Below are 25,944 nucleotides of genomic sequence, written 5' to 3' on the forward strand. Positions count from 1 at the left end.
TCCCTCAGGGTGAGAATGTGAGCTCCATCCGTTGCCGTAACTCAGAACAGCTCTGTGAATACACCCCAGCAGGACGAAGCCCGGTGTCTCTGCACCCCGAGGCTGTTGGCTTGCTGCTGGTCTGTCTTCTTATCTGCACAGTGACTCATGCCTTCCGCTCCCAGACCGCACCGTCCCTGCTCACGCACTCTCAGGTTTTTGAAGAGGTAGAGCCTATTCAGCCAAGGCAGGCTCATCTCAGCGGTCACCCTCCCTGACCAGCCTCTGTGACATGCGCCTACGCAGAAAAGCTCCCACTGGACTCCCCGAGACTCCCAGGTCAGCTGTGTGGTCCTCTGCTTCATAAGCCATTCATCCTGGATGGTGACTGTCTTAAGAAGGACCATCTCTGAGCCCCAATGCTCAGGATGTCAGCCTAAAGAAAACATTTGATTTACCATAAAAATTTCTGTAAACCTGCTCCCTAGCCAGCGTTCCTCATTCCTCGTGTTAACAGGCTGGCCCCATCGCCACTGGTCACTCCAGCCAGACACTTGCCTAGCTGCCACCCAACCTGTCACAAAGCTCTCCCCTTTTTAGCTCCTTCCTACCTCCTAGTTTGAAGGCTCATCGCTTCTCACCTGGGCTGTCTCATGGGCCTCCTACCTGCTCTTTTGACCAAGAGCCTCACCTCCACTCCACTTGCTGCAACAAAGCTCTGGTCACATCACTCCGTTGCTTAACACTGTCCCTTAGCTGGATCAGCCCTGGGGCAGATCTTCCCACCCAGTGCCACAGCCCACTGGGAGCTGTGTGGGGAATGGGTGCCCAGGGGTTGGCATCCCTTCCACTCTTGGAGCAGCTGGACAGGACCTGAGATGGCCCCAGAGGTCCTAGCTGCAAGCAGCCCTGTCGATTTACCCCAGCTCCCAGACAAATGTTATATTCTGAGTGCTCTACGACATACAGGACTTCGGCCACTATTTCCCTAAAGAACAAAACCCTACCTGGAACCCCCTTCCCACTTTGCTGAGCCAAGCACACTCAGAAGTAACCCTTAAGGCTGATGCAGAAGGATGTACATCAGCCTCACACTGGTCCCTTCAAAACTGGATTGCTCCAAATTAATCTGAAAGGGATCCACAGTGAGGACGAAGCTCATGCAATTGTTTGCCATTCCACCAGGTTCATGAGATCCAACAGAAGGCAGCACGACTCTGAAGCCTGAAAGCTCCCTGGAAAGGGTAGATGCCCGGTTCTTAATTTAGGGTCGGCATAAGCACCAGCCTTCGCTCCCTTTCCCGGTGAAGTCATTCATTCTTGGCCACTTGAACACTGTCATTTTTCAGAATGAAAATCCTGGATGCTGAAAAGGCTTGTATGCCAGGATTTAGAATCAGAGACAATTTTTGCTTGTTCCTGAGGGTTGTGTGGAGGAGACAGCTAATTAAAATATCCTGGCTCCTGTCCCCTCCGGCGCTCTCTCCCACACGGAGAGCTTTCCGCCTCACATCCGAAAGGCTTGTCAGATCCAGGGACTGTGAGTGACAAAAAGCAGCAAAGTGAACAGAAGCCCAACAAGCAGACGTTCCACGCAGAGCTGTGGCACCGTGTGTCTTGGCTTGATTTTATTTACGCCAGAAAAATGGACTGACTCCCTATCAGGTTATTTTTCTTAATGAGGGTAACGTATTCATGGTGTTTGCAACATTGTTCTCTGTACCTTTTTGTCTGTCTGAAACATGTCCTAATAACAAAGAGTTTCCTGGTCAAAATGGTTTATCCACATTCAGTGAAACCTGGGTTACAAGTCCTTCCGGGTCCTTCTCACTTTGCTGGGAGGTGCCTTTCACGGTCTGGTGGCCAGACACTCAGCAAACTTCCAGTGAGTTCATAGGGAGAGACCTTCAACCTGAAGAGTTCGTGATTCTCAATGTGCCGCCCTTTGAATAATAATTGCTCTTGTCGATGTCAAGGATTCACTTGCTTCCTACTTTCGGGACCTTCACACATTTCTATTTTCACAGGAAAAGAGGGAAGAACTTTCCCTGAGCACCTTGTGTAATGAGAATCTCAATAGTTCTTCATCACGGGCATTTTTCCCTCATCGAGTTCAATATTCATAGCGAAGGGCATAATCAACGTGGGGATTTTGTGCCTATAGACAGAGCAACATGAACCCATCTATTACTTTTGTAGATCTCGTAGAACCTGGGTTAGGTACATTAATGAAAGAAATAGAACGTTGTCTTTCAAGTCATCTAAGTCTGCAGGAGCTGGGCTTTGAGAACCCATGAAAATATCTTATGTGAATCAAGTGGGGCCCCTATCACTGAAGCACGGGGTTCATCTCCATTATCATCAATCATTGGACAAAACTCATTGCTCAGCTAGAGCCTGTGGCTATCCCGACCGGAGCTGACTGCCCCACCCTCCCTCATCAGACAGCTGTTTGGATTCCTGGGCCCAAATCACCCTCTGTCCTCCCTCTTTCTTCCTTCCAGGATTAGGAGTAAAAAAAAATGTTCAAAGGTTAAACTAAACCCCAGAGACAGTATGCCCCACAAACTTGTAATCCAGCCACCCAAATTCATGAGACGGATCTGTGAAAAAGGCCTCCGTCCTTCACCCCATGGGCGGCCATGCCTGACGGCGTTGGCAAAGAGGCTATTTAGTCTTTCCGGGTCTGGGTACGCAGTCCTTGGATGAGTCATGGGCAGTGAGCAACCGCCCACAAATGTCCTCTTCCGCATCACTTTTCTTCTGTGTCCCTCCTTTATAAAGAGTGAACTGGAAAGGAACTCAAAGATAATCTAAAGAAATTAAAAAAAAAAGAAAAAGAATAAAAAAAACAAGACAGGTCAACCAATTGGCCCTATTCCTCCTTTCAGTACAGTGTGGGGGACCAGTGGGGTCCCAAGTGTGATTGTAAATTGTGTCTCAGATCTCTGGACAAGTGACCTCCCTGGTGGCAGGGCATCCAGATCGCCTGACCCTTAACCCCTCCCACATGCTGCCTCTTTGTGTCACCAATAAGCAAGAGTGTGCCCCTAAACCCTTAAACACTACGAACAAGGTCACAAACCACACCTGGAATCTGTCTCCTAAATCAAAGCTCACCCTCCACGTGTGGCACTGCAGCGATGGCCTGGGGTGTCTAGGACTCACGACAGTGACAACTGACAACCACACTCCCTGGTTTCTCAGCCAGTCACTATTATACTGAGATCTTTATTCGGTTTACTCAGACCCCTAGATGTGTCCCAGTCAAAAATCCAAGTTCAGCCTTTCGCCGTCATGAATGTATGATGAATATATGTTAAAGACACACCAATGTCTTAACAAGCAATGGCAATATGCTGACTCAAAAACGGGGGATTTTGCTGCTGTCTATTAATAGCACTCTTTACAAAGTATTGTAAGAATATAAAATCTGTCTAAATAGAGCTGTTAAAGATCGATAAACCTGAAGTTGGTAGAGCTTGTTTATAAAGTATAACACAGCACATCTTGAAATAGAAAATGCCTGGTTTTAAGTCTTAAGCCCTTTATTTACTTCACTGCAGAACATTTTATTTTTAGACATTGGTGGGTTTTGTTTTGTTGACATTTTTACTTCTTCGGCTGAAAACAAGTCAGGAAAATCACATGGTGACAAGTAGCAACCTATGAGGATGTCAGCGCAAGTGCACGGACCATTCTTTGTTTGGACTAATGTTAAATCAACTGGTCAGTAAGGGCTTTCTTTCTATCCAATAATTATGACGTACGGACAGTCACCAAGTAGCACTGAGCTGGGAATCCTCCCGAAGTAATTAAAGGCTGTCATTTTACAAATACAACCACCACAGAATGTAGATGGCCTACATCGACTCATTGGGTTTGCCCATCCTAAATTGCTGAGGTTCAGAGAAACTGATATTTTTTTTCCCACGCTGTGCAAGTTTTTCCAAATCTCTGCTCATGCTCAGTGAAACTAACATGTCCCTCAACGAGCCCCTTCATCTCAGTGTGTGACATGCAAGCATGCCCGTCCACCACACACACGTACGTAATTAGGAGACACAAAGAATGCACAAAGATGGTAAGAAGCCGCTTGATTCTTTGGTTATGCTCTAGTAGCAAGTATATTATTTCTTGGCAACTAGCGCATCGGTTTGGGAAATAACGTAAGACCACGACCCAGTAAACTCTGACACCCTGCGCCTCACTTGACATACATCATTAGGGACTGTCACCAACCACCAGCTGCCTCTCCCGGGCATGCACTCCTTCCTTTGGAATCCTGGAGCACCCCGAGACTAGTCTGCCCCTCTCCAGAGAGACACATTTCTCACTCCACTGCAGATCCTGATTCAGAGCTAAAATTAATGCAGGCAGGCAATTCAGGGTTTTTAGAAAACTTCCTTAAAAATGGCAACGTAGGTGATGTTCAAGCCCTCCAATATGTCTGCATGCTGCCTTGTTAAATTAAACACACCTGGCTTATTTATACAATGTATCCAATGGCTTACGGATTAGGGTTCTAGAAACAATACATGTCTTATAGCAAAAAATATACATATAATAATCCACCTATAGTTTATATAAATGATGAAATGTTTCTGAATATATCTATATATCTATATATGTACACATGCACACTCCGTGCGAGTGTGTTTGCAGAATCGGCACACAAATGCTGCAGTCCTTCATTGGCTCCTCCACTTCAGCGTCAAGAACACCAGGTTTCAAAGTCTTAAGCTGCTGAGCAAGGGTCACCGCTGAGGACAAAGGACTGGCTTGATGCACCTCCCCCTGTGAAGGACCAAGTTTGCTGGACAGTGGCAACCTGCCACGCACGGCTTATTGCATGGGCCAATCTCATTCCAGTTGTCGCAGGTCTTGACGCATCCCGGACCGCAGGTGTCATACACAGCCCCGTGCTTGCACTGGGTGGCTGGAAGAAAGGAGGAGGCAAAGGTGAGACATGGAGAAGTAGCCTCGCTAATTCACCCACAGCCTGAGGCCACTCTGCAGGCTCCTGCCACTCACTGCAGAGGCCTTGCCACAGCGCAGGTTCCCTTCTGCAGTTTAACAAAGGAATAACAAACAGTCCACAAACACCCAGGGAATCCCCCACACGGAGAAAAGTAACATCAAAGGTCCACCTGCTGGGCCAGTGAACTTCAAAAAAATAAATAAAATGAAAGCTTTTATGCCCAGATAAGACAAACTACACATTAGTACAGCTACTGAAAAAATCTGTAAGGTTATTTAATTATTGATAATAGTGTGAAAGATTAATTCCAAAGAGTCCTTCAAGCAATTGCGCTGATGAATATGAGCGTTTGTGCAACCACACCAATATTTAAATACACACAATTATACATACAGGAGAACACCTATCAAGGATATCGGAAATGTGGTACACATTTTAATCATATTTTAATTATGTGTTGAATTAATCAATTGGAGGCAAGTTAGAGCAAAAGTAAAGCCAAGTATATCTGATAACAGCTCAATATCCAAAATTTATATAGAACTCATACAACTCAATGACACCAAAAAAACCCCAACAAAAAAACAACCCAAACAATCCAATTAAAACATGGGCAAAGGACCTGAATAGACACTTCTCCAAAGAGGACAGACAGATGGCCAATAGACATATGAAAAAATGCGCAATGTCATTATCAGAGAAATGCAAATGAAAGCCACAGTGAGATATCACCTCATACCTATCAGGATGGCTCTCATCAGTGAGTCAACCCACAGGAAGTGCTGGTGCAGATGTGGAGAAGGGGACCCGCCCCGGCAGCGTGGCTCAGCTGGCTAGAGCGCCGCCCTGACATAGACAGAGGTTGCGGGTTTGGTCGCCAGTCAGGCACACACCAGAATCGAGCAATGGGTGCATGAATGGGTGCGACAACAAACCGATGCTTCTCTCTCCCTCTTTCTCTCTCTAATATCAAGAACTTTTTTAAAAAGGGGAACCCTCGGCACTGTTGGTAGGAATGCAGAATGGTGCAGCCACTATGGAAACCATGATGGAGGTTCCTAAAAAAATTTGAAAATGGAACTGTCTTGTGACCCAGCAATTCCACTCCTGAGTACACACAGGGAGAAACCCAACACACTAATTCGAAGGGATATCTGCACCCCCATGTTCACTGCAGCATTACTTACAATAGCCAAGACAGGAAAGCCACACCAGTGCCTGTCAGTAGAGGAGTTGATAGAAAGCTGTGGTACACACGATGGACTGTTACTGCACCACGAGAACAGAACGAAACCTTTCTATTTCCAACACCACAGACAGACCTAGAGGGTATTAGGCTAAGTGAAGTAAGTCAGACAGAGAAAGGCAAATGCCATGTGATTTCACTTGCATGTGGAATCTAAAGAACATGATAAAAGAGCAAACAAAACAGAAGCAGACTCATAGATACAGAGAATAGACTGATGGCTGCCGGCGGGGAGGGGGCTGGGGGACCAGGTGAACATGGTGAAGGGATTGAGAAGTACAAACAGGTGGCTACAGAATAGTCATGGGGATGTAAATACAGCTTAGGGAACACAGCCGATGATACTGCAATAATTACATGTGGTGCCAGGTGGGCTCCAGAAGCACCAAGGTGATCACGTCCTGAGGTATAATCATCTCGCCACTATGCTGCGCACCCGAAACTAACACAAAATAAAGCTGCATGTAAACGCTAATTGAAAACAAAACTAAAAAAATGATAAAGCCAAATAGGGGGAAATCAGATGGGTCTAAATGTAGCTTTATTAGGTTGTTTTGGTTTTTGATAATTTTATTCTATCTCTTAGGCTACCAAGAGCCTCTTGCAGCCAGGTCAGTCCTGAAGACGTGTCCTTTGCCTTGACATAGTGCCATTTTCTAGTTTGGCGAATGTCACCATAATTCATCCCGTCTTCCCCTCTTTGAGACTCAGTTTCCCACTCTCTCTCCCACCTCTCTTGCTGCATAAGATGTCCCTGGACTATGCACTCTGAGCACCCGCGGCCCACCTCTAACCCCGTGCTTACAACGTGAAATGACAGCAACCAGCTTCCCTGTCCTCTTTCCCCCAACTCCATCTGGAAAAGTCTGCTTTGTTTCCGTATTTTCAGGAGCAGGTGGTGCTGAACATGTCGTGGGCCCCAGAGAACTGCTGGGTGACTGAATTCACAGGCAAGTGAACGACTTAGTGTGCGAATCACATTCATCCTTCCTTGAAATCTCTTGATTTATGCTTTTCTGATAATAGTTTGACTTTTCACTTTTCTTTTCTGTGACTCACCGAATATCCTATACATGGCAGGTACATGCCTGGTTATCCGGAGACATCCTAGCTGAACGTCATATTCACACACATAGCTGCATGCCACGTGCTGCTCTGCTTCTACCGACCAACGGTGTTCAAAGCTGAAAATTAGGATCCACCCCCAGGCCAATTAATTTACCAATTAATTTAGATCTTTTAAAGAGTTTATTTATTTTTTTTTAGAGAGAGGGTAAGGGAGGGAGGAAGAGAGAGAGAGAAACACTGATGTGAGAGAGACACATCAATTGGTTGCCTCTTGTATGTGCCCTGACCAGGAATCGAACCCATGATCTCTCACTTTGTGGGATGATGCTCAATCAATTGGGCCACACCTGGCAGGGCTAATTCAGAACTTAAAAGTGGAATCAAGTTACCAGTAATGAAAAGAAAAAAAAAGCCCTCCCAAAAAGGTAATGTTGATGGGCAATCAGGACTGAGAATAGGTTCTAATAACAACCCTCACATTCCCGCTTCAGTCACTGCAGAGATGTGTGCGTTTCTAGCACATGAGAGGGCAGCAATGGTTTCCAAAGTGGAAGTGGGTACACAGTGGGAGCTCCTGCTGTCCCCATCCTCTTCACCTAAACCCACTGGTGCTCTTCCTGGGTCCCAGAGCACCTGTCCTCTCTTTTGATGGAGCCAGGGCATCTGCACGTACACCTTTTTTTTTTTTTTTTTTAAAGATTTTATTTATTCTTAGAGAGAGAGGAAGGAAGGGAGGAAGAGGGGGAGAGAAACATGGGTGTGAGAGAAACATCAACTGGTTGCATCTCATGGGCACCTAGCTGCGACTGTCCCTCAACCCAGGCATGCGCCCTGAGTGGGAATCTAACCAGTGACCTTTCAGTTTGTGGGGACAATGCCCAACCCACTGAGCCACACTGGTCAGGACTGCACACGCACCCTTAACTCATCTTCCTACTGCCTGTCCTTGTTTGCACCTGCCCTTGACCTGCCATTCCTGTTTCGGACCCATCTCCTCCAGGAACCTGCTTTATTATTTGTCCTCACTGCCCACTAATTTCCTTCTCTGTTGGCTCCAACCTCTAAATATTAGAAATATTTTCATATCAGTGCTCATTTTAACCACAGATTTTCCCCAGCCTATCAGACCTACTTTCTCCTTCCTTTTACCTGCAAACTTCATAGGAGAGTTGATAGTCACTTGATTGAATTCCTCTGCAGGTAACTGATGTCAGAGTCCTGTCTTCCTCACTTACTACTTTGCAGACCCCGTTCCCACCAAATGTTCAGCAATGACCATATCCACGGATATACGGGCAGTCCCCATTCTCCATGGTCTCTCCACAAAATAGTCGGTCTTTTTTGCATTATACTTTATGGCGCTGGACTTTCCAGGGTCTTCGGCTAACACCTTGGGAATATCTTTCCTCTCACAAGCTTCTTTGCTTATTCCCTGACAAATTACCTGCAAGAATCTTCCCTCTGCACTGTGTTCTCTCTCTCTCTCTCTCTTTCTCACACACACACACACACTAGCTATTCCAGTTTCATCTCCAATTTCTAGAGAGCTCTGAACTATGTTATCATCACTCCTGATCCTCATCACAAGCTCATCATTTTCTTAGTCTTGAATGTGACCTCCTTACAGCAGCTTCCCGGATCTCCCCCAGGATGCCCTTCGTTCCTCTGCATTCCACAGCACCTCTCACGTTAGTTATCTATTTATTTGTTTTAATGCCACAATTACAGTGCAACTGTAGTTCTTAATCAGAGATGCTCCTAGGAGTCCCCTGAGTATCTTTTAATAAAACCTGTATTCCTAAGCCCCATTCCCTACAGACTTTGGCTGTGGGTCTGCGGTAGATCACAAAGCTCCAGGAACCACTGTGATAAGCATCTCTACTGGAAGAGAGTGAACTGTGGAGACCAGAACTCTTGGGGGCAGAGCCCTTGTCTTCCACGCCTGAGGTTCTGGCACAGGGCCAAGAGCAGAGGCGCAGCTTAGTCAATGCTTGTGCCTGTTGGATGACAATTTAATCTTAATGATGGTTAATCCATCACCTGTTTCCTACTGTGGATTACACTTGGCTGGCCTTGAGTTCATTTTCCACTCTGATGCGTCCAGAATGTTTCAATTTGACCCTCCAGGTATTTTTCCCCTTCAAACCTTGCAAAGATCCCTTTGGTATGAAAACTCAGCAGAATTTCCTCTTTCCCACAGGTGTCCTCTCCTTTCCCCTCATTGTAGACACGGCCTCTCCCATGCCATTTTTTCTCTCTGACCTCTCCATTCTTGTTTCCAGCTCTGCCACTTAACTTACTACTGCTCTCCTGGGACATCTTACCTTGGCCTGTTGAACACTGATATCCCCCGCACAATCTACAGGTAGAAAATAGAATGTAGAAAATGAAGAACTGCTAGGAAAAACATCTTTTTCCATCATATCCTTATCATCTCCATTTCAACTCAAATGAAATCAAGAAACTTCTACTAAACACCTGCTGTCTAGTATCTAAGTATCATCTTAGGCCAGGGAACCAAATCATTTCTGACCTGTTACAGGAGCCTGGGCTGACCACCACCAACCAGGCGAGCAGATTCTTAGTGAAATGCAGGATGTACCATATCAGACAATGAGAGCAAGGGACAGGGGAAGAGAGAGAGAGATGTCCACTCAAGGCTGAGAGGGCTAGGGATCAATGAGGCTTCAGAGAATAGATCTACTTCAGTCTTAAAAAGTGAATAGAAATGGTCAGACAGACAGTGGCAGGAGGGGTTTCCTGGGCAGGGAGGGTATCCGGGGCACAGGCAGGGCTGTGGGCCACGACTAGCCACCCTGGCTCCACCGGGGAAGGGCATCCTCAGCTCGGTGGGTGGAAGCAGGGAGTTTGAGGGGGAAGAGGGGAGAAGGGCAGAGAAGCAGGCAGGGGTCATAAGCCTAGGCACAGGAGAGTCTTAGGTTTTACTGGGGGATGATAAGATTAAATCTGCCTTCAAACTGGCACCTTTTAGAGGGTCCTAGAGAGCTAATATTGACTTGGATCTGGGTGTACCCTTCTGTGAATCCTTTTTTTTTTCAAAATTACAAAGGGCAACTGATCATTTTTAAGGCATAAATATGATTCAATTTGGCACGTTTGCATTTTAAAAGAATTCATTTGGTTTCATCTTTTTTTTAAACCAGGAAGCGATTAGAGTTGGCACGTCTTATTCTCAAGGGGCACAGAGAAGCCTCTGTGTAACACACACACACAGCATCACATGTTTTTTATGTGGTAGCCCATAAAGGCACCGCATGTTGTATCAGTGAGTTCAGTAAGTGTGGCTCTGTCCCCTCTGGAACTCTGCTGTCTCCGTGTCCCCCTACTGGGCACACAGGGTCACGGTTGCAACTTTATCTCTAACTTTTACAGGAGGCATCCAGCCAGCTAAGGAACAGCCCAGGGCAGAGATGCTGTAGCCCAGGGGCGAGAACCACCTGGAGTTTGTACACAAAGCCAGACAAACCAGCTCACAGAGCCAGGCAGACCTCTCAGGTGCTGCAGCAAGACACACACCACTGTGACTGTCCCAGCACCTTCCCCACTAGGAAATCATCACTGAAACTGCAGTGACGATTCACGTCCGTCCGCGACAGGCAGAGGGCAGAAAATCTGCTAAGGAGGGTAAAGCAGGATGCAGGAGCAAGGTCCTAACAAAGTCACAGAGTCAAAAGCTACCAAGTAACAACTGCCGATGCTAAGGAACAAATGAATAGGAGCTGGAAATACCTATATAACACACAAATATATATTTGTATTTAAATATATTTTCCCCACAATGCTCTTGCTTATCTGTTCTCATAATGAGTAAGAACAGAGGCTCTAAAGCAAATTGGCCTGGGTTTAGTTCCCATCTTCCTCCTTTCTGGCTCTGTGACTTTCAGCAAATTATTGCAATATTCTTAGCCTCACTATCCTTATCAGTAAAACGTGGGTAATAGAATGTTATCAAATAGATGACGATGTGGATTGAAACAGATAAAATATAATAAAAGTACTAATGCAGTCCTCTGGGCAAGGAGGTGCTTGGAAAATGGTAACTCTTAATGTACGCCGTCATTATCGGGCTTAGGCAGACCCTGCGTGCTGCACTGCGCTCAGCAGTCCGCAGGCTAAGCTGGAGGTCCGTGGGTCCCTCCTCCCACAGCTAGTGGCTACGGACTTTGTGTTGGTGTCACAGCACTGTCAAAATCCAGGCCTGGTGGGGAAGTCCCTCATTCAGCGTGTCCAGCCTGGCTGGCTTCTTATTTGTTCAACTTCCCAGCTTTTTGCTCTGGAAAAATTCTCTTCTCTGGGAGCTATAAACAAGGGAAGAGTATTCTTAGAGCCTTCGGAATTCCAGATGAATCGGAAATGAATCTACTGAGAGATGCTGTGCGTCTCTGTAAATTTGTCACGTCCGCGCTGTCCATCTGCAGAAGTTGTGTGTGTGTGTGTGTGTGTGAAAGGTCCCCTGTAAACTGCACACGGATGGGGTTATACTTCACTCAGATGGCTCTAGCATTGTAAGTGGTAAATGGAACCTTTCAGAAGCCAGATTTCCTTTCCATTAGGGAAAGTAATTTTAGCTTCTGAGATTCAGCCCCTGAAATCAGGAAGCTGACACGAAATGCGGAGTCTTCAAACGCAATGTGTGTGCCGGAATGGTGCTAAATATAGCTCTGGGCCTGGAAGGGTTCGGAGATGCCACATCTAATAGGATCCTTACCACAGCTAATAAAATTAACAGAGTTCTGCTGAGCCCAGCGTTTCAGGGATGGAGGACTCAGAATGGAGGAGGAGTATTCAATAGGAGACTTCGAGATGTGCCGAAGGGACCCAGTCCCTCAAAAACGTTGCCCTGGCCAGGCAAACCCACACTGATGCATTAGGGAATAGGTGAGCATTGGGTCTCGCCTTCAGGAGCCTCCGTCCCAGCTTCACGAGAGCTGTTATCACATCAGTAGTCCCCTGAGAGGTGGGTGGCCTTGACAGAGAGCCGCTCTTGCTGCAGAAAGTGAACTCAGACACAAGGACTGGACTGGGGTTTGCAAGGAGGGAGAATCCAAAAGGGAAGCCAGAGGAGAAAAAAGGGCTCTGGTGCTTTTCAGGGACACAGACTAGGGACCGCATCCAGGGGCGGCTTGAGGAAGCTTCGCTGACCTCCAAATACACCTCAGCCCACTCCCCCAAACCACCCAAATAAACCTTCAAATTAACTCAGCGGTTTCAATCCTGGCTGCGGGGTCAGAAGCACCTGAAAGATTTTAAAAGTCACAGAAGGCCAATTGAAGTGGGATGTCTGGGCGCGAGGCCCAGGAACAGGTTCCTGGGTCTTTGCTGTTGTTGTTTTAAGCTCCCAAAGTGACTCCAAGGTGCAGCCAAATGGAGACCCACTGGTCTATGTGAACAAGGTGTTCATACCCTGATAAAGCTTCCAGACAATCTCTCTGACCCCTCCCCCAGTCAGACAATCGCCCCTGTCTTCCACCAACAAAGACATTCCCTCATCAGCAGCATGGTGAACGGCCTTCTTTGGTACTAGCCCAGCTGCGGTTATTAGCTCTGGTGTCATGTTGCGAACCCCAGTCTCTTTGTCCCAGGCGGATCTGGGCCTCTACAGAAAAACATCTGCCAACCCTTGAAGGAAGTCACCAATATTCAGTCAACTCATCTCTAAGTCGAAACATCAACAGCAGCTCCTATTGACTGAGCATCTTCTATGAGTTGGACACGCTTCCAGAAATTTCACATACGTATCACTAATGCTGGTAACTCTGCATAGTAGATATTACTGTAAAATTCCAAAATATATCTATACTGTCTGCTTCTCTCCCCACACATCGCCTCTATCTTAATTCAAGCCACCGGCATTGGTTTTCACCACAACTACGGCAACAGCCCCCGGCCCGGTTATCTGCTTTCATCGTGCCCCATCCAGTCTGTTCTCTACAGGGTCGCCCGTACACGGGGCCATCTGTGAAAAGCAGGAAGAGATCTGAGCACCGCCCAGTCCCCCTCCATCTGTTTTCCGTTGCTTTGCTCTGCTTCTTCCCTTCCCCACACTGACCGTGCTTAGCAAGTGTTATTGTAGTGTTACTATTTTTGTCTGGTTCTCCCAATGGACTGCCAGCACCTCGATGACAGGGACCATAGTTATCAGAGTCACCAAAGTCCCCCCACGTGCTTAGCACGATGCCTGGTACTTAGCCACTTTGTAGGAACTATTTCTTGGATGAACAAAGATGTCCATTTCATAGATACCAAAGAAGCTAATTAGCTTGCCTGAGATCAAAGAGCTCAACAACTATTATAGAACATTCTGCTAGGCTTTGTATCACAATCTCTCTCTCTCAAAAAAAAAAAATCACGCTTATCCTAAAGACCTTAAATGACTGCAATTGCCCTGAATCTCCTCGCTCCATATATAACCCAACCCACAGCTGTGACTGTCCGCGTAGCTAAGTACATCCAGCTGGTAGCTTGTGGTTGGGAGGATTTTGTAACAGTGGAAATCCTTAAATTGCTCAAACGTGCTTGTCCCAAAGCATTGCTCTTGAGTGCTTTCTATTCTGCCCCAAGTGGGAAGCTGCTGTGTTCGATTAAGTGGCATCCTCGGAGGCCTTGGTCGGGAAGCTCAGTTGCTTAGAGTGTCTCCATATGCCAAGGACGCGGGTTCAATCCCCAGTCAGGGCACATACAAGAATCAACCCATGAATGCATCAATAAGGGGAACAACAAATTGATGTTTCTCTCTCCCTCCCTCCGCACCCCTCTCTCTCCTTTCCTCTTTCTCTCTAAAATCAATCAACCCCCCCAAATAAAATTTCAGTTGCCATCCTTGGGCCACAGATGGGATTTCCCTGTGGCCATGGGGAATGTGGCTATTCATGTCGGCTTGTCGGCACGGCTGCCCTGGGCACTGGGATGGACCGCCTGGCCCCGCTCACCTGCACAGCTCTGCTGAGGCTCCCAGTGGACGCTGACGCCCTCGCGCTGGCAGGCCCGGGTGTACGCCAGGAACGACTCACAGTAACAGTTTTTGTGGACTGGACATTCACACATGTCTGTCACACAGGACCTACGGGAACCAACAGAAAGGAATAAACATTCAAAATATCCACCGTCCTAAATGTGACTTGCAGCAAGGGCTGAGTGGGTGAGTGGGGAAGCCTGACTGGCCACCAAAGGTTGCTCTTTGAGCTTGGGAACCTAAAAATGGGATAAACATTCTACATGGAGCCAAGGCTGCTACCTCTGAACACTCCTGGAGACTCCCCTTCTTCTGGAGCAGAACCGCCCGATGGGACTTTCTAGAGTGACACTCTATAATCTCCACTGTCCAAGGCAGTAGCCACTGTCTGTATGTGATTATGGAGCACTTGGAGTACATCTAGTGTAACTGAAAAACCAAATTTTTTACTTGATTTAATTTGTGGGGTTTTGTTTTACATAATTTTCTTTTTATTCAATAAAAGGAAATCAAGGATGTACTCTCCTTGTCTATAGCCCCAGCTATGAAATTTAATCTTCACTAGACTTTGATTTAATTTCGATTACTTAGCTATAAATAGCCGTGTGTGCCTAGCGGGGATCGTGTGGGAACGCAGCCCTTAGAACAAAGCTGCTGTTCCGGGCGATTTCCCTCCATGAGTCGTTCTCACATAGGAAGAGCAGGCTCTACTACAATGGAACTGAAATTAGTGGCCAACGGGATAAAAGCACAAAATCCCACGGCAACATCTCAAATCTTCGTCTCTTAAGGAACACTACACCCCACTTTTGAGGTTGTGGTGTGACAAATTCCAAAGGAAGCCACACTTGCATTAGACCGACTGGCTCCTAATTAGACTGACAGGTAAGGAGGGCTAAGCCCAGGTCTCCGTAGCTTAACTTCCAACACGGAAATGATGCACCAGGACACAAAGAGAACAGAAATGTGTTTCAGGGCAAACTCACGCATTTAGAAATGCATTGCCCTCAGAGACACAGTGAAGACCTTACACCGGTGCGGAACATTAGGTTTCGAAGTGAGCCTGTCACTGAGAGGTCGATAGGACATCAGCAGTCTCTGATAAGTGAAGAGGTTGTTTCACAGATGACCAGATGGGCCCAACGTCACATGAATAAGTGGCAAAAGAGTGAATTAAATTACATCTCCTGACTCGAAGACTAGTGCTTTTCTTATGATCCCACACCACCGTCCTCACCTTCACCTTCCAGCAAGTTCACTCGTAACAATTTTGCCTTGACATTCATGCGAGAGGTCGCCAAGATTAATCAAATTAAACCATCCTTATTTGGTCACACTCTTTCTCAGCAAAGCCTCTTCCTTATAGAACTTAATTCCAGATGACAAACAACACAGATGATCTTGAAAGGGATCAGGACACGGTCTTCCCATGTTAAAATGCCACCATGGTCTCTCAGGGGTCATGTTTGCACACCTGCCCCAAGAGCAACCAGCCAGTTCTGTGTGGATGCTGGTGTGCTACCTGCTCTGAACAGGAAACCGTACAGAAGGACCAATAGGCTCACTGCATGCTCACAAAGTCATCACAGTTCAATACTGGACTAACACTGAACTTGAACTAGGAGAGACAAAGGAGGAACCAATCTGAAACCCGAAGAGCCTCTTCCACCTCAGCCCGTGAGAGATTATTTGATGGTGGATACTTAAGACACAATTATTGGGACAGGCACATCGATCTCTCTCCTCTCTGTGATCATCAGGCTGTATTTCTTAATAGCTTCTCCCACTTGCTTTACAGACCTCCTGCGAAATCACATTCACTGGCAAACCCTTTCTGGTATGAGACACAGCGCTGTGTCTAAATTTGCATGGAGCCTCCAGGCTTTCAGGAAAAGCCAAATAAAGCTGGTCCTTAAAATGGCCTCTTGGTGTCTGAGTATGAAGCCTCCTCACCACCATTTCCTCTGTTGAGTCAGTTTCCATTTCAGACTAACCCACGCCCGACACGTGCAGGCTCCGACTCCACAGCCACGTGCAGCTGCCCCGGCTCTGTGCTCTCATCTTGTCTCTACCTCGCTCCCCGCCCCCCAGGGCGTCTGTCACCTTCCCTCCTTCCTGGCCCATGGGGCGTGGGGATCTCCTTCCCTGTCCCCACACCCTTGAGGTGACCCGAGTGGAATGGCACCTGGGGGGCCTGGGAAAACGACAGTATTTGTAGGGAAAAGAGCCATCTCTCCATGAGGCAATGCATCCTCTGACTTGAAAACACCTCTCACGGAATTCTGTAAAATCGTGCGGACAAGTAAACAAACAAAATTTAATTTGTCTGAGTGAGAGGATTATTGGTGAGTGTTTTCTTTTGTTCCCTCTGTTTCTACTGGCTGTCTTATGAAGCTACTTGTACAATTTAAAATGAATGATGGACAGCTAAATCCAACTCCTCAAGACCGTGGAGAGAGAATGTTTTAGGCTCACATTTAATAATCATTCCATACATACCCCCAGCCCACCCCACCCAGACCACCTGCGTGTGCCCTCAGACGCAATCACCAACACTTGTGCCCTCGAACACTGAGAAGACTGGAGCTTATTTGATTACTTGGCACGCGTGAGGAACAACATTTGAGGCAAAAACGTTTGCCAAAGACATCCCTTCATTTGAAACATTTCTCTATTTTTGAAGGCTTGAAAGATGTATTTTGTCACAGAAGTTAAAACTACAAGATGTCTTTTTTCACTTGTCAAGTTGATGATTTTTACACAGAATTTTGCCCAGGGTTTGGGAGAGAATGGAGAAATGGACAGTCCAAACTGCGCTGGCAGAGGGTGAAACTGTTAGCACCGTGTCAAGCATTTCGCTACAGGCAGCCTTTAACGGGCATCTGTCTGCCCCACACAGCCAGGGGCACGTACGAGGCAGGTCTCACCACAGGCCCACCTGGCAGACAGGGACACTGAAGCTCGGAGCTGTCGCCACCTTGCTCAAGGTCACATGGCTGATGACAGGTCCAGGCTGCAAAACCAGGGCTCTAATGCTGGTCTTTCTCATCTCAGCGTCCGTCCTCATAACAACTACAGTAGATCGTCTTTCTAGAGGACAACTGGACAACACTTATAAAGGTTCTTATGCTGTGATTGGGAAATCCCACCCTAAAGAAAGAGTAATGCACGCGGACAAAGACTTTATATATGGTAGTCTTTATCACAGTGCTATTTAAAATGAAAAAACAAGAAGTTGCCTGCCATGGGGGTCTAGTTAAATAAATTTAGGTGGCCTCTACTGAAACAGTCTACAGACATCACGATAATGTCTTGGAAACATGTTTTAATATATGAAGAAACACTAAGGAAGGATTAATTGAAAAAAAGCAAAAGTGCGTGTTAATGTCGTGTGGCCGAGGCAGAAAACACCAGTAAACAAACACATCTGTGCCCAAACGCTCACCACAGACAGCTGTGAGTGGGGGACTGCGGCTCCCTATTTCCTCCTGATCTGCACTTACTACAGTGAACACACAGCGCTTCTCTACAAACAGAAGTCACAGGGCAGTGGTGAAACGACGTCAGGAAGGACATGGCTCATGTTAATATTTAAATCGGAATTTAGGAACTGGAGTGAGGAAGGCATAAAGACTGGGAGAAAATTAGAGTACTCGTCTGTAGGTCTTAGTGAACGTTTCTTCAGCTGCAGTCCCCCCGGTCTGTGTCCCGGAGGCCGCCTGGCAGAGCCTACGCATGATTCAGTGTGTTATCCTCAGACTTCACCTCCTGGGACGCTGAGGCCGTGAACTTGACATCGGACAGATGGAAGGGATAATGGAATAATTATACGTGCTGCTGCTGGTTACAGAGAAATTTATTAAGAGAGAAAAATAAAAACATCCCTAAATGCCCTTTACATTTCAGGGAGAGGCGAAACTATTATTAGTCAAATGTTCAATTCGTGTTTCTCACACGGACTAATTCAGTATGAGGAGGCCCTAATTCGTGGCACAGTGGAGCTGCATTTTTTGTGCTAACAGAAGATGGCCGTCCTTTCCTGAGTCCACTGCTGTGCATTTATATTCCTTCTATCAAGTAGCAGGATTATATCATGTTTGGGTGTCACGGAGATTCGTGGCTTTGGTTTCTCTGCCTCCACTGAGTTATTCTGTCACTTAGGTTCCATGTGACAGTGCCTTCCTGCTTAGGAGACACAGGTGTTTGTCGCTCCAGTGGGGAACATGGGCTGCATTGCAAAGCAGCTGCTCCAGGAGACGCCTTGAGGTAAGAGTGCCTGCCCAGGCCACCCTTCATCGAATCCTGTCCTTCTCGGGGGCTGCTAATTCCTGCAGCTGGACCGGACTTGCTGACTGCCTGGCCGGCCCCTGGCATCTTCCTGACAGCAGAGAGGCGCAGGCTGGACTCACGTTCTGTCGGGTCACACACCTGCTTCGTGCAGACGTATGGAACGAGGGTGCTGAGAGCTCGTGTAGGGTCCCAGGGCACTGGGCCACGGTGGCAGCACTGTGTCACACACTGATGGCCCCCCTTCGACCGTTGTTTTATGCATGTGGGTCACGTTTCAACAAGGCCTTTCCTCAGAGCACCCAGTGCAGAGCGGGTGTCTGAATCAACCTGTGGTCGCTTCCCTCCCTGAAATGCAACTTAGCACACTATGTCTGCAGGGGAGCCCTAAACATCTGCTTCCCCTCAACAAGTTCCAATCACAGCCTCCTGCCAAGTTCCAAGACCGCAGCCACTATCCACATGGAGCTATTTAAATGGAATTTTGTGAATTATACTTAAATCACATTTAACATTTATTTCCCTCAGCCACACTGGCCACATTTTAAGCATTCAATGGCCACATGTGGCTGGTGGCCACAACACTGAACAGGGATAATTGACAGCTGGTCTATCACTACAGAAAGGTCTACTGGATCTTGGTATTAAGAGTGTGGCTCCATCTATGTTGGGAAACCATTCCTGTGCTCCCCAGAGGGATTTCGGGGTATAGGGAGATTAAGATCAAGCTCAGTCCTGCTTTCTTACTGGGCACCTACAGAGAAAGTTCAAATACCTTGGCATCGCATTCAAGGTCCCTAGCAGGCTAGATCATCCCTGTTGTTCCCCGTGCATTCTTCCACCCAGGCCTAGGAATTGTCTTATTACCCTGCAGCCTCCCTTTCACCTTGCTTTGCCTGCCTTGAATGTGCTTCCTTGTCTTTCCTACTGGGAAGATCTAATGCCTATCCTTTCAGACTCAGTTTGAATTCCTCCATGGTGCTCCTTGAGTGGCCCAAGAAAAGTTAGCCCCTTCTGACTGGGTCCTGTCTATTCCACACCTTTATTCCTGCAGACCCTTCGAGTTCTAGTGACCTCTTTCCGTGTTTGTGGGGGAGGAACGCATCTTGCCTGTCCAGCCCAGCACGGCTCAGCAAATATTCGGGGAATCCTCAGAAGAGCAGATGAGAAAGGCCTAATAATCTGTGCTCAGTGTCCAGGGTCGGGAAGTGGGACACTGGTGTCTGAAGAGCATGAGTCCCATCCTGGCCCAGACTCCCTGGCGGTTGCCCAGCGTGGCCAGGACCCTGGGGGGCTGCAGCCCAGCAACATCTGGGTGAGGTTGCTTCTACCAGAACCTTTCCATGGCCATTTTCCTTCTGAACTTCTTGCGCTACCCTCCTGTATCCAAGGGGGTATATATATACACTTAAATTTAATGAATGGTGGAAAAAAAGATTAGATGAGAGCATTCTGCTCTAATGACACATTTTCAGAAAAGCACATTCAGTATTGTAAGAATAACCTATGGAGCTTCCTGTTATTAAAAAGGCAAGCCTCCAATACTGCTACAATCAAAACATCAAACATCTCTCAGCTTCCTAGCAACCGCATACCAAGTGGTTTTCCCTCTGCTGTTTCTGGCATGAGGGCCACCCTGTCGGAGAGGCAAGTGCTCACGCCTTTGCTACCCAGACACAGATTCAGCCTCTGGGAACTCTCCACCCTGGGAGAACAGACGGGCACGCCAGGAGTGACAGCAGCCAGTCCCACCCAGGAGTCAGAGTCAGCTGCCACCAGGAGGAGTCCTCAGCTGGACTCTGTTGTTCTTTCCGGAAGTCAGCTTTCCTGAGAGCAACAACAGAAGCGCGGCTGGAAGGTGACTAGAAAGCACGCTGGGGACATATGGCTTCCCTTGTCGCGTGCATCTGGGAAGTTCATAGACGTGTGTGAAGGCATCTCAGGCTTGTTAGCGCCTGGGCGTCAGTGGGGAAGAGGGAAGGGTGAGGATGCGAGGGACAGAGTCCTGCCTGGGTGGACAAGGTGTGTTTACCTACCAGCAGGCTACAAAACAATCTGCTTACGTTTTAACCCTTCAGATTCTGCCCTGACCTCCCTGACCTGAGTTGTGTGGAAGTAACTGGAGGTAATAAGCTCAGGAAAAGACATGTCACGCTGTAGCCGAGAAAATGATTTCATCCACAGCTCAGCAGCGGCTGCCTCTGCCCTCTCCTCTATACTCTTCGGGCACCCCCACACATTCACAAGAGACAGTGCTCTAAAAACAGCACTAAAAACAAGGCCCAAAGATTCAATAATGGGAAACGTGAGGTTGCTTTACTGAGTTGTTTAGGAAGGCGGGGGGGATGCCTACGGTGCCAGCCAGGGGGGAGTCCCTGCTGCTCACTCTAGACCCTTCCTGGGCCAGCCAGCTTGGCACTTCTGTAGCTAAGTGTTGGTGAGAATATTCAGTATTGAATGTTGGCTTACACATTGGTTCTGTGGCTGCCGTCGGTGCCAGGACGGCCCAGCAAGGCCAGGCGTCTCTGCGTGAGCATGTCCATTTCACAAAGTCAATCTGCAGACAAGGCGCGGGAGAATGTGCGAGTCCCGCTCTTTCTCTGGCTGTGGGCACCAAGCCTGCCTGCAGCCCAGCCTCACCCAGCACCCTGCACAGCCACACGCCACAGGCCTTCCGCCCACTCCCAGGTGCCAAGAATGAACTCACTGAGCCCTGTGGGCTCCAGGTACTGAGGGAGGCTCAGAAAGGGGCAGAGCCAGACCCACCTAGAAAGGTAGACCCCAAAACCCAGAGCCCGAGTGACCTTAGGGCTGCTGTGGACAGGAAGCTGGTGCTTAGCTACCGAGGATTAACTCCATGCAGATGGGCAAGGGTGTCCTGCAGGAATCAGAGTGGGAGAGATGTGAGAGGTGGGTCCCAGAGTGTGGCAGGCACTTCGACAGACGTAAGCAGAGCAAGGATGCTGGACCAGGTACACAAGGTCACCAGGAAGCAAAGCCCAGGCTGCCTAGCAATGGGCAAAACTAAGAAAACAATGATCTCACCCCAAGGTGACCTTTCCTCCCCCAGCATATCACTGGTCATTTGGTTAAGAACCCCTGACCTTTCATATTGCTGGTTATGAGGTTGGGACCCTCCCCTGACCTTATGTAGCTACTCACACATGTGAGATCCCACTTACAGGAGGAACAAAAGGGGGGGCAGAAAATAGCCCTTAAGCATTGAGCCCCCAGGACAGCGAGGTTCTGACCTGCATCAAGTACATCCAGGCCTCAGTCGTGTTTTGGCTCCAGGCCCGGAAAGGCAGCAAAACCACACAAGAGACACCATGGCCGACATCAGGACCAGCTACACTGACCAATGACCCCCTGCCCTGGTACCAACCAATCAGTGGAGACCAAGGCCCTGAAAGACTCGCCAGGAAAGCTGATGGACATTCTATTGGGATACTCCCCTGAGACTTCAAGATGGAGCACCCAGTTGGCTCTCCCTCCCAGGAACAGGCCTGCACCTTACCCCTCCCTCTCCCCTCTCCCCCCAGGCCTGTTACCTTTACCTTTCTCTTTCCTAAGCTCCAAGGCCCTTCTTTCGCCTCTGTAGTGTTTCCTGAGTCCATTTCTTCTATTGCTCACTTCTTCTACCTCTGTGACTTTCTAAATGAATTTTCTCCTAGAGTTTGAGTCTTGCCTCTGAATTCTTTCCCAGCCAGAACTCAAGTGCCAAGGCTGCTGAACTAGGGTCTGGTCTGACTCCACTGGTCTGATGCCTGGTGCCATTCTCACCACCAACGGAAGGGTCTGTGGAATCTTGCTTGGTTAGAGAATGAGGAGAAGGAAATTCCAGGCAAAGGGAACAGCATGAACAGAAACAAAGTTTCCAAATCAACAGGTCTTAGATTTGGTGATCATGTGGTCCATCCTCCAATATTAAAAAACAAAACAAAAAAGTTCCTGACAGACAGTCACATCTGTTCTTGATGACCTCATTTTCCCTGCAGAGCAGCACACAAGGTCTATTGTTAGGACATTTCTTCTAGGGATCGAAGTCCTCATCATTTCCAAACGTAACTCTTAGGTGGGACACCTGAAGTCACACAGAATCAGTCCATGTGCCTGTGTCCATGATGGGGACTCTTCAGCTATCTTCCTGAGCTCCCCGCTCAGCCTCGCATCTGTGCATCTTCCTGCCTCGTGTCCCTCCCTCTGTCCCTGCTGCTCCTGCCTGGACAAGAATACAAATCCAGCTACCAAAGCAACATGGGGAAAATCTACCAAACCATTCGATAATTATTCACCATGAACCCCTTCTTCAGTGCCTGTACTCTGTTCCTATCATGTATGTTCTGCCTGCCTATACGTAGTTCCGATGTAAAACCGAGGGACTCTACACTTTCACCTAATTTAGGCACTCTCTACTAGGTACTGAAAAATATTGATTGCTTCAATCCTTATAACAGTCCCCTGGAGGCACATGCCATTCCCTGCACAGCAAAACTAGCATGACGCAGAAGTACCAGAAATGGTCATTAGAAAGCTAGAGATTGGTTTTGTAGAATAATGGAGGCGTCTGAGGACACAGAGGCCGATGAACTCCCACAGGTGCCAGCTGTAAAAGAAGAGCCTCGAACTTGCTGTGTCAGCAGAGTCCTGCTTGGAGCTGAGACCAAACCACCATCATGTGTTTTCGGAACCTGAAGTCTTTTCTCCCTTGCTAAGGCCACCTATCAGACCCTCTGTGGAGAAAATGACTCCTGTGCCCACAGTTACCTCGTGTCTTTACATGGGGGACTGTGTGCATCATCCTATTGACCCAAGGCCCAGGGTGATGACTTTCAAGGGGCCAAAGCCAGAGACTCCAACCACCAACAGTTACACAGACACCTCTTGGGAAAGTGAGCTCTCTTTTCTACAGCAGAAAACACCAGCTCCACAGTGTCAGGGGAGGGGGGCACTGGCCACGACTCACAGACATTTGCTGAGATGTCACTCTTGGAGGAGTAACTTATTTTTCAGTTTGGGCAGAGATGTGGCACTAGCCGGCCAGGGAGCGGGGAAGCCTGGTCACTACCCCCCTCTAGTGGCCCACAGTTAGAGCGTCAAGTAACCATTATTCCAGCATTTGCTTCTTACTCGTCACTCTGTGGGGAGGCTGGCTGATAAAAGAGAACATCAGAATGGAGGCCTGCCAGAAAATCCATCACTTTTCTCTTAAAGATGTCCAATTCATCATGGCCACACCCACTGTAATACTACTATAAGGCTGCTTGGCTCACTAAATCCCTGCAGAACCCTAAGGGCCTCCCCCGGTGCAGCCACCGGGGGGCTCCCATCTGAGGCCCACCTGTGGAGCACGGCCCAGGGGCAGCATCCGTGGGGAGAAGCCTACGCTTTTCCACCCTCTGTAAGATCTCAGTTCACCTATGCACTGATCTAGCCTCCCGTACTTTCGTTCTTACACAGACTTTCAAGTGCAGGGGTGACCAGGCCCTTCACCCACGCAGGAGAGAAACATTCTCCTCCACGTGGGAGGCAGTAACACCACCAGGGGCCAAAAGTGCCGGCCAGTTGCCAGCATTCGGCCAGATTCCCGCCTCCTCGTTCGTAAAATGACAGGGTCCCTAAAACTAGATGATGGTCGCACTTAAAAAGACCCTCCAGAAATGAGACGGGGCTCCTTATCCGGAACACCTCAACCCCGCTTCTCTGCGGTCAGCTGTCTCATCACATCGCCACCCCTGACACAGACAGCTACACACCATCTTTGATACTTTCCCTTCCACTTGGCACACACTAACTCAGTGTCGTGTGCAAGGCTGGGGGGTGGGGGAGACAGGCGGCAAGAGTACCCTGCCTTCCACTTGGGACGTGGGCAGGGCTAGACCAGTCAAGGCAGCAGGCAGCGCACAAATGAGGAGGCTGCGCTGGGGCTCCTGCCAGTGCGCGCACCGAAGAGGGGCCCTGCCCAACTCTGCACCCTTGGAGAGAGGAAAGTGTGCCTGCACAGATGTCCCTGTGAAACAAGCCAGGTAGGGACCGGAAGAGGCAGCCTGGTGAGGCGAAGAGCACTGTGGAGCCGCCAGACCCGGGAGCGCCCCAGCTGTCGCTTAGGGTCCCTGCTTTGCCTGCTCTAGCGTGTCCTCCTTGAGCATGCTCCAATAGGATTCTAGTGAAAAGGACGTGGGAAAACAGGCGGTCCCCCGCGGCCACCACTGCCCATCCCTGCAAAGGAGAGAGAAATCCATGCGCCCACGGGACTGAGCACTCGTGGGCGCCTGGTTCTGCCCTGCTGCAACTCAGCGAGAAGGCTGTTCGTGCTGCCCCAGCGATGCCTCTGTGGAATCCAGCAGGGCCAGGGCGGGTCTGCCTGCTGAGGCGGAGGCCCCTGCGGTGCGGAGTCACAAGTGGCTGTGAGGAAAAGCCATGAGAGCGGAAGGCACCCAGCATCTGGTGGCCACACCCCGGCCCCACGCGGCAGCCACCAGCAGCCCGCAGGCTTCAAAGGGGCCGAGCCCGCCCCAGGCCTTTTTCACATTAGGCAGTGGACCGCTGCCAGGGCCCGCAAACCCTCCACTTCGTGCAGGAATCAAGGGCGGCCGCCCTGAAGGATGGGGGGCATTTTTCAGATGCCGGGTGCCTTTCATCAAGCATCTGCCATGCCTCCTGGCTCCACACAAAGCCAGAATTCGCACCCAATCATTGCACAGGAGGGTTCTTACACTCCATCCGCTGGGCAGCTTGGACATACAGGGAAAACACAGTATGCTAGATCTACAAGGAGAATTATCCTTCTGCGGAGGTGCACCCCACCCCTACCCACGGGGGATGCCCCACGGCTATCCTCAAGTCACTGAGAAGAGGTTCATGGGGTAGACTTCCCCCAAACCCAGATCACAAACACTGCGGGCCAGTCACCTCCCTGCCAGCCTCTTACCAGCATGCGAGTAGCCCCTTATGAACCCCAGAAAGACAGCATGCAAGGCCCGCCTCCTACAAGCTACCAAGGAGCATATTGCCTTAAGGGCCCCAGACTGCTCACAGCCTGCGAGTGGAAGAGGTGGGGATGAGGTGACATTTCCTGAGGACCTACTATGTGTTAGGTGCACTGCCTATATGAGTGTCTATACTTTTGACTGCAAAATGTCTAAGAGAAGTCAAAACTAAGACCCAAAGAGGTCAAGCAGTTGTGTTTTTGGTCTGTTGTTTGTCTTTTTAAGCATCACACTGTTAGTAAGTGGCAAAGTTAGGCCCAGGCTCCCTCTCCTTCCTGCTGGAATGTCCTTCCACCCCTTTCTCCTGGCTGAAACCTACTCCTCCTCTAGTACTCAGGCCAATAGCTTTCTCAGGGAAGGTTTCTGAGATCCCCAAGCTGGATGAGGTTGCTACTGAATATTCTCATGGCCTTCCTGAGTG

General features: G+C 48.6%; 1 protein-coding gene across 3 annotated transcripts in view; it reads right to left on the reverse strand.

Annotated features, from left to right (window-relative positions):
* Positions 1 to 3,508: 3,508 nt before the first annotated feature.
* Positions 3,509 to 25,944, reverse strand: part of BMPER (BMP binding endothelial regulator) — a 218,786-nt gene continuing 196,350 nt past the window's right edge. For all 3 annotated transcript variants that reach the window (XM_053927054.2, XM_024563020.4, XM_045197422.3), the window contains 2 exons: positions 14,225 to 14,355; positions 3,509 to 4,918 (listed from right to left, as the gene is read on the reverse strand). In XM_053927054.2, the coding sequence (XP_053783029.1) occupies positions 4,737 to 4,918; positions 14,225 to 14,355 (313 nt within the window). In that variant the 3' untranslated portion in view covers positions 3,509 to 4,736. The remainder of the gene's footprint in view (positions 4,919 to 14,224; positions 14,356 to 25,944) is intronic.

The sequence above is a fragment of the Desmodus rotundus genome, chromosome 6 (assembly GCF_022682495.2).
Source record: "Desmodus rotundus isolate HL8 chromosome 6, HLdesRot8A.1, whole genome shotgun sequence".
Classification (NCBI taxonomy): domain Eukaryota; kingdom Metazoa; phylum Chordata; class Mammalia; order Chiroptera; family Phyllostomidae; genus Desmodus; species Desmodus rotundus.